We start from the raw sequence: 9,186 nt of genomic DNA, 5'->3' as shown, positions 1-9,186 counted from the left end.
AAGATGACTTGATGACTCTTAAACACAAATATATGTGAATATCATATAAATGTGAAATAATATTAGAAGGTATTATATTTAAAGATTAATATGATTTAAATTTCAAACATTTTACCATAATGCATTTTTGAATATTTAAATTTCCCTTCGTGCAACCGTTACGATGACGTGCAACCAATTTTGTTGTTTCGTTTGTTTTAAATAAAGATTTGGTTGTTACTTTTTTGATACTTCCGGGTCACCTCACTTTTTTTTTTTTTTTTAAGAAAAAGATGTTCAAACATCCAAACAGTTTTTAATTATCTGATCTAGCTGTGAGTTATTTAGAGTAAAGTGGTTTCATATTTGAACAGCAATAGTCGCGGTTGGTTTAAGAAGCACATTTACAGCAGCAGGAGACCGGAAGTAGCTGCCCCCAGTCAAGCATTAAGCTAGCAGGCTAACTCCACACCAGAGAAAGCTTTCTGGACTGTTTCTCCAGCCACCAAAAGATCTGAAAGCGATTATATTGGACTATTAGTGGGTCTGCGTAAGATTTTCCTGCCTTTTCGCGACCCCAAGATTTAGATGGGATTGAGTTGGCCGGTGCAGCGAAGCTTCAGTCATCCGAAGTCCTGTTAAAACATGGAGGATGAGGAGGTAGCAGAGAGCTGGGAGGAAGCCGCAGACAGCGGGGTGAGTTGAACTCAATAAAATTCTTCTGTAAAATCAGTTTGTTAGAACAGTTAAGTGGACAGATAATCCAGAAAGGCTGCGGTTATCGACTCTTTACACGTCTAGACATGTTAAGGCCTAACTGACCCATATCGGTGTGGTCAAAGTAGACTCCACTGTGTGCATTATTTTCACTTTCTATGGTGGATTGTTTTGTTTTGGGTGCATCTTAATACAAATTGTACTTTTTAAGCGAAGAATATAATTTTCAGACAACGTTAAGTGTAAATACACAGCATTTATCAATAATTAGGATCACTTTTTGGTCATTCTGATCCCAATTTTGATTCTGTTTACATGCCCTCCTTAATAAATCTGGTCATCTGATTTCTTAGTTTAGTTAAATAATTGTGTAAACGGCGTAATCTGGTGTCCTTTATTAGATAACGGGATCTATCTGGTTTTAGGAAATCTGATAAACATTCCAAGAATTCCTCCTACTAACTTTATTTCTTTCTGCATGTATAGCTGTTGATCTGATTGTGAGGGGCCAAAGGGAAAATAATAATAATAATAATAATAATAAAAAAATTATGGACGCAACAGTCACAGCATAATTGGACAAATGAATGACAGCAGAAAAGTGTAGCCTACTTTGTATATCTATACTTTGGTCTAAAAGCTTAAAGACTGCAGGAATGACTGATTTCAATGTTTAAAAATTATCCAAATGTTTTAAAGAAACAACAGAAAGTTTGAGTCTTATATTATGATTAGTGCTGCCGCAAACAATTATTTTGATAGTCGACTAATCGCTGATTATTGTTTCAGATTAGTCGACTAATTACGTCATTTGCAAAGTGGATGTAAAGCACACATCTTAACCATCATTAGCTTTTAGCTAACTAAAAATAAATACAATTAAGATGATATTTTATTACAATTTTAATGATTCGTGCAGCCTCTGTCGTTTGTTAGTTTCAGGTATGAAAACAAGATTAAATCAAATGAGGTTAGAATATGAAACAAGGAGCTATTTTCCACAAAAGGTAAAGTTTTGGTCTCCCTGAATCAAATATAGAAAAGTGCATTTTTAGGTGCTGAACGCTCAAAGCTTTGTTCATCTTTACTACACTCTGACTCCATATAATATATAAAGTAACAACAAATCGACGATTGAAATAGTCGACTATTTGTGGAAGCATTAATCCTGATAAACTCCATAAAATTAGATGAGACACTTAAACATGTAAACCAGGATTTGGGAATTTTAGATTTTTGAAAGGTATGTCAAATGCATCATAATATTTTAGTAATTTGATTATTTTCAGGTATAAGATTTTTTGGGGTCATGAAAAAAGAGTAACTTATGATTTAAGGTGAATTAGATTGTAGTTGTTCATTCATTATTGATCGCTCGATCGATTGATCTTTATCCTTACTGGTACAACGAAATTCAAAAAGTGCTTCCTGCTCCATGCAGCGACTGAATTTTTTTTTCTCTCCCCTAAGTTTTCATTGTGTGTGGGGTCATGGGTGTATGTGTTTTGGGGAGGGTGTGTGTGTGTGTGTGTGAAGGGTGGGTTGGGCTTTTACTGTGTATGTTTTGTTTTTAATTGTAAAGCGCTTTGAGTTGCACTAAGTATGAAAGGCGCTTTTATAAATAAAGTTTGATTTGATTTGAAGTGTATGAATAACTCAATAATAAATAACACATAAAAAGTGCATCATTCAGCCACTAAAAACAGGATATTATATTTAAGTAGTTTCTAGATAAAAATACACCAGTCATTAAAGAAACAGGAAGTTTAAAAACACTAAGTTTAAAGATGGTTAAAACCAGACAAAATGCTAACGATAAAAAAAAGGAAAACGCACATGATGACAGTACAGAAAATAAAAGGAAACATCCACCACTGCACAGTTTCAGCAGTCTAGAACAGAGGACTACATTCTGAGCCACTCTGTCATCCCTTCATTGTGGCTCTTAGAGTTTACAGAAAAATGCAAATGATTTAAATAATGTAATAGGTTTGTTGTTCTGGTTCATTTGTTTTAGTTTATTAGGTTTTCCCTGCTGCACAACACTGTCTAATACACATGTCACAGTCAAATTGACTTTGACATGACTAATTGAAGTTTTTTTAAGCTGTTTTGGAGTTTATCTAATATTTAGCTACATGCTAGCTGTTTTAACTAATTTAGGCTTTTCTATCTAAGTTTTTAGGTTGTTTTGGAGTTTAGCTAATATTTACACGCTGGCTGTTTTGACTATTTTAGGCTTTTTTTCACTTTTTAGAATATTTTGCAGTTTAGCTATTTTTTCAGCTACATAATAGCTGTTTTGGCTGTTAGTTTTTTAGGCTAATTTGGCATTTAGCTAATATTTTAGCTGGCTTTCCGCTTCAGCGTTTTCAGCTGTTAATTTCAGCATCTTTATCTATCAGCACTAGCATCTTCAGCGGCCAAATTCAGCTTACAGCATTCACACTAGCATTATCATAGGAAATGCTATAAATCTAGTTTGTAATTATGTTAAAAAAACTTACAGTTTTAAGTTTAAAAACATCTGTTTTAGCGTGTTCAATAAATGTTTATCCTGTTCAGCCCGCGACCTAAGGTGTGTTTTGGATTTTGGTCCCTTGTTCGGTTGAGTTTGACACCGCTGGTCTAGTAGCTGTTCAGTTATTAAAGTAATTACATTTACACGATTCGATTAAAAAAAAGTATTCTAAACCAACACGGTCATATTTATATTTGAGAGTGAAATTATGAAAGGATGAAGGTGCATCAAAGTCATAGTGATAAAAGCAATTTTTTTCTTAAATTTTTAAGTAAATCTGCTGCAGCAGGATGTATTTTATTTTGAAAGGAACTTGTATGAGCTGCTTTAAAAGTAAGAAAAATTAAAATAAATATATAAAGAAAAATGTAATACTGTTATAATAAAATTATTGTGTAAGTATATGAAAGCTACATTTTTGTAAATGAATAGCTTAATATTCAAAAATTATTTAATAAATAGTTTTTTTTCTAAACAGGAAGTGAGACTTTTTAGCTCTCCCTGGTTATTTTGACACGAAGAAACTGGACCAAATGGCTTTTGTGTTAACGGTTGCAGACCCTTGTTCTAGAAGAACCAGTCCAGATTTCGTTAGAACAGATTTTATCCGCGTTTTTTAAATATTTCTTGCAGCAGGGGTGAAACGATGTGCTCTCTGTTCCCTCAGGAAATTGAAAGAAGGCTTGAAGCAAAGCTAAAGATAAATCAGGAAGCAAAGTAAGCGTCCACACATCAACTCGTTTCTTTGCGTGTTTGTTCTTTGTACTCAGTGATTTCTGGCTTTACAGGAAGTCCACTTTGAAACCTGCGGGTTCACCTGTGCGAACTGCCGTCGTCATCCAAGACGACTCTCTGCCGGCAGCACCCCCGCCTCAAATCCGAATATTAAAGCGGCCTTCCAATAACGCCTCTGCAGGAAACGCTTCTTCGTCTCGTCCCTCGCAGCAGACTAAATCTTTGGCCCAACGGGAGGCAGAGTATGCAGAGGCGAGGAGGAGGATTTTAGGAAGTGCTTCGTCGGAAGAAACGCCTCAGGACAATCCAGGCCAGGATAGGTAAGAACCGTTACATCAAAACCCACGTAGAATTCTTTAATATCAAACGATAAGTAGTTATTTAAGGAATAATGTTCCCTCTCCCTCTCTAGACCTGCTCGTGTGAGTGTGCAGCAACAGTCAGAACCCGTTCGTCCAATCAATCAGGCGATTCGTCAACCCACCGGACCGGATGGCACCCCGGGCTTCCGCCTCTGCAGATAAATTAGAGCCGCCTGCTCCAAGACAGCAGCTGCCTCCACGGCTAGTGGAGGTCGATGGGGTTTGAAGAGCAGAGTGGCGGGTGGCGGGAAACGGCAGAAATCATGGAGACCAGGCTGGGACCTAGACTAACTCCTGAACCCCCGCTCTGCTCTGCTCGCTGGATCAGTCTTTGCTTTTTGCCTTGTCTTTTCCACTCGTGGAAGGTTGTCAAGGTGGCAGAGATCAAAGAAACGAACCCCCCCCCCTTCTGTTCCACACAGCAAACAGGCTCGGTTGCGCACCCCACACACTGTGATGTACTAGGACGCGTCCTAGGACTCTAAAGCCTGACTGCTGGGCTGCATGTATCAGGTGTTTGTCTTTTCAGGCAGAAATAATAAAACTTGTGGGAAAAGTCCCAGTGTCATGCAGGCAGATGAGCTGGTCCCGTCCTGATGGGTCATGACTACAAAAACGGTCTTTAGGGGAAGCGGAGTCCAAGTTCTTAAAGGTGCCAAGACGTGACCCTGTGCTTTAGCAGCTCGAGTGTAAGGACAGAAAGTTTGTTCCAGAAGACGGCACATGTGCTTCAGATGAAAGGTGTGACATTAGCTCCTCCGACACAAGAAAAAGTCACATTTTAAAAAGAGTCAGCCTCATTAAAACTTACCTTTTTCAAGCAATAACAATAAGATTACTTCCTTTAATTTTGTGTGGTTTACTGAAAACGTTTGTGAACATTAATACTTCACTCCTCCAGAACTCTGCTGTGATGGTGTCTAATTCAATTGGATGAAATTGGATAAAAATTGCAATTCTGAAGCACTTGTGCTTTAATGTTCCTGTGTGCTTGCACTGTAACTGCTCACGTTTATCAGCTTGAGTGCCCCGTTGTCATGGAGACGGATATAATCCTATGTTAAAGTTTGACAAATGTTGAATAACTCCCCGAGTTTCGTTGAATGTCTACCTGGAATTTTTTTTTGTTTGTTTTGCAAAGCAGGGTTTTTGCAATATTGCTTGTCGTTTGTTACATATTAAAAATATGCCGTGGAATCCGATAAATACAGAGAACCTTCCAGTACTAACTGTTGGTATCACAATAAATGATGTAGGTTTGAAAGCTCACTTTTATGCCTTAAATGATCCCTTCTCGCCAGCTGACACCTTTTTTTGGCTTGTTTTCTGACCTTTTTGTGTGCTTATCAGTAGCCTATGGTTTGTTTTAGACCAAATCTTGCTCAATCAAGCACACATTTACAGAAATGTGAAATAAAATGGCTTTTGTGCTGCTCAAAAACATTTCAGTTACACTGAGCTCACTTTCTATCAAACTATAAAAGTTTAGAGTCCCTTCAGTATTTTTGTTCTAATGAATGACTTATGTTTTATATATTTGAACAAGATTTTATATACATCTAGTGAATAGCTTATAGTGAGTTTTAGGAAGTTGATTATAATCTTAAATCATGAAGAGCTCAGTGTGATCTGCCAATGATATTTTTTTAGCAGTCATTTAAAGTCAACAGTAAGATTGAATTGATGTCATTGTTGTCAAATTAAAACAACAAATGAAATCTGAATACTTTTAATAAACACAATGATACATTTTCCTGTTATTTGTTGTTCATTTTTCAAAGAACGAAGTGATATAAAAAGCTGCTTTCTTACTCATTCTTTATCTTCTTGTTAATCAGTAATTTGTAATTAAAGGGAAACTTAGTTTTCAGATTTTGACTTGCCACAAGAGCATGTTAAAGACACCAAAGCATTATTATTTTTATTATTACTATTATTATCAGAATTCTGACTTTAATCTCTGATTTCTGACTATTTTTCCTCAAAATTCTGACTTTCATCTCAAAATTCTAACTTTAATCTCAGAATTCTGACTTTTATCTCAGAATTCTGACTATTTTTTACTCATAATTCTGAATTTTATCTCAGAATTCTGACTATTTTTTACTCATAATTCTGAATTTGATCTCAGAATTCTGACTTTTTTCCTCAAAATTCTGACTTTCATCTCAAAATTCCAACTTTAATCTCAGAATTATGCCTGTAATCTCAGAATATTGACTGTTTTTTTTTCAGAATTCTGACTTTTATCTCAGAATTTTAACCCCCCCCCCAAAAAAATTCTGACTTTAATCTCAAAATTATATTATTATTATTACTACTATTATTAATATTATTTGTATTATTAATTGTATTATTGGTATTATTATTATTATCATCATCATCAGACATGGTCTTAAAATACACTTTTAATTCCCCAACCTCATCAGGAATTCCAGAACCACATCAATTGTCCTTCATACTCGCGATTTAAGGAGTCATCCGGACCACAGGGGGCGCTGTTGGAGAACCACAGTCCGGCTTCAATTTGAGCCCCGTTTGAGACGAGCAGCATTAGATGTCTGTCGAAAGTCGGAAGTTGTGTTTTTAAGCTGAAAGTTAAGTTAGACAAAATGGCAGAGGACGACAGTTATGAGTCGATGCTTTGTGTAAAACCAGAGGTTCACGTTTACAAGATTCCCCCTCGAGCCTCGAACCGCGGATACCGGTGAGACTGGGATGTTCGGAACTGGAATTACTGGAAACTGCTAGCTATGTCATTAGCCATGCACCCAATATCGGACAGCAAGTTGTCAAGCGCAGAATGTCGTGTTTTTCTGTAGTTTTCTACAACACAAATGGAACATCAGTGGGTTGAGTGATATGATAATATTCAGAATAAGTAGTTAGCTGTAAGATTTAAGTTAGCAATTAAAGTTTAAAGCGCGTCCACGCACGAAAACGCCTCCAAACTATTTATTTTCTAGCGACGTGCGGACAAAAAAATGGTTTATCTTCATTTAGATTTATTAGTGTTTATTATTATTATGTGTTTATTAGCTTATTGCTGTGAGCTGTTAACCTGAGGTAACCTCATTTGACTTCATGAAATGTGAGAAGTGTGGGAGTAGAAAGCTCTGCTAACTTTTATCTTTGGTCAAACTTAAGTACTTTTTCTTAAGGTTTCTCGTCTATCAGGTCATTTGGAAGTTATGTTTGTAGAGTTTTGAGAGAGTTCTGTAACAGTTGTGGTTGAAGGCCTGGTGGTGGTTGAAGCAGATCCACAGTGTCGCGTTTCTGTCACCCGTGAAAGGGGATCTTCCTGTTGGAACATGCAAATCAATGAACAGATTTGATGCTTTTTCTTTAGATGACAGAAAGGCAAACAAGACTTTTTTTGTGACTTCTTCACTGTTTTTGAAAGCTTTTATTTTCATTTCCTCTTTTTCTTAAAAGCTTCGTACAGTGAATTGTTCTTAGAAGCAATCTGCTCGTTTTTCTTCAGTGCTGCTGACTGGAAGCTGGACGAGCCTGCATGGAGCGGCAGAATGAAGATCACGGCTAAAGGCAAGAAGGCCTTTATCAAGCTGGAGGACAGAAACACAGGTAAACATCGTCGACATCTCACCTTTGACCTGCATGAAGGAACTGGACCTAAAATGAATCGTAACCTTAGGTTGTGTCTGAATCCTTCATTACTCACTAGTTGGTGAACAATACCGCGATCACCATAAATAACATGTCCAAATCTGAGGGAGTATTTAAACTGGACTCACGTAGTGAGTTAACAACACTTAATTTAAAGGATTTGTTTACTTTAGCCCATAAACTTAAAATCCAACATTATTCTGCATTTCAGGGAAAGATATATATCTATATATATATAGATATATATCTTTCCTGAATTATATTTAACTACACTCTACTATATTTATAAAGATTGTGAATCAGCGATCTCCAACGTCACGGATATTCGTACTCAAATTTTCAGGAACAGATAGCAGGAATCCGAGTACTCGGATACTCATTAAAATTCCAAAATCCACTCCCCTATAAATTTCCCAGAAGTCTCTGCTGAAAATTAATGTTCAGCGATGGTCACTAGATCTGCAAATATAGACCACAATGCATTGCGTTTGAACGAGGGAAAATGCCTAAAAAGAATAAAGAGACTAATAAATGGTTCTTTTTTTCTAATAAATGGTTCTAATGATATCAGCTAGTCATGAACACTCATTAAATTCATGCTAAAACAAAGTCATCTAGTCAATTCTAAATGAGGATAGGAATCACATTTGGTTCAATAGCTCTAAAAATGTTAAAGCTAAAGTCACTAAACTTTCTCACATGACTAATTATCACTTATATAACAGGAAAATTGTTTTTTTTCTAGTTTATATTTGCTGTATTTTTACTTGTTTATTAAAGCTACTTCACAGAAGTTTTCTATTTAAGTTTTTAATAATAAAATAATGTTAACGAAATATAAAAACGGGACAACACAAATCGGTTAATTCGATTTGTTCATGTTTTAAATTTGTTTCAAAAGTATCGGATCGGGACTCGGTATCGGCAGATACACAAAGTCAAATGACTCGGAATCGGATCGGACCCAAAAAAACCTGAGTGGGACATCCCTAGTTTGAACATTTTTTCATATGAAAAAATATTTTAAGATGAATTTTTATAAACTGTTCAAGTTTCATCATTAGAGCACAGTAGATTCATAATTAGTCTGTGTAAAATGTTCATACATTTGAGGTTTTTGCTGCTAGAAATCAGTGACATCATATTTAAAAAGTAAAAAACAGAGGTGGGGACTCGAGTCACATGACTTGGACTCGAGTCAGACTCGAGTCATGAATTTGATGACTTTAGACTCGACTTGGACTT

The 9,186-nt window shown here is 36.1% G+C and overlaps 2 protein-coding genes across 2 annotated transcripts in view; both read left to right on the top strand.

The window, feature by feature from the left end:
- Positions 1 to 232: 232 nt before the first annotated feature.
- On the top strand, positions 233 to 6,069 carry LOC112145647 (SUZ domain-containing protein 1). The gene is made up of 4 exons (XM_024271003.2): positions 233 to 675; positions 3,885 to 3,934; positions 4,006 to 4,272; positions 4,365 to 6,069. Exons 1-4 carry the CDS (start codon positions 625 to 627, stop codon positions 4,474 to 4,476), a joined length of 480 nt encoding a protein of 159 aa, XP_024126771.1. The 5' UTR covers positions 233 to 624; the 3' UTR covers positions 4,477 to 6,069.
- Positions 6,070 to 6,796: 727 nt separating this feature from the next.
- The window catches only part of necap2 (NECAP endocytosis associated 2), an 8,444-nt gene continuing 6,054 nt past the window's right edge, over positions 6,797 to 9,186 (top strand). The window contains exons 1-2 of the mRNA XM_024271170.2: positions 6,797 to 7,021; positions 7,799 to 7,899. Coding sequence (XP_024126938.1) covers positions 6,927 to 7,021; positions 7,799 to 7,899 — 196 coding nt within the window. The 5' untranslated portion in view covers positions 6,797 to 6,926. The remainder of the gene's footprint in view (positions 7,022 to 7,798; positions 7,900 to 9,186) is intronic.

Source organism: Oryzias melastigma, linkage group LG5 (genome assembly GCF_002922805.2).
Source record: "Oryzias melastigma strain HK-1 linkage group LG5, ASM292280v2, whole genome shotgun sequence".
Classification (NCBI taxonomy): Eukaryota; Metazoa; Chordata; class Actinopteri; order Beloniformes; family Adrianichthyidae; genus Oryzias; species Oryzias melastigma.
The sequence above is the reverse complement of the archived record's forward strand: the minus strand, read 5'-3'. Positions and strand labels throughout refer to the sequence as shown.

Bases quoted from the DNA above. Each gene is read 5' to 3' on its own strand.
- LOC112145647 (XM_024271003.2), top strand. From the start codon at position 625: ATGGAGGATGAGGAGGTAGCAGAGAGCTGGGAGGAAGCCGCAGACAGC. The intron at 676-3,884 runs GTGAGTTGAACT...CTGTTCCCTCAG, and splicing joins AGGAAGCCGCAGACAGCGGG to GAAATTGAAAGAAGGCTTGA. The intron at 3,935-4,005 runs GTAAGCGTCCAC...CTGGCTTTACAG, and splicing joins AAGATAAATCAGGAAGCAAA to GAAGTCCACTTTGAAACCTG.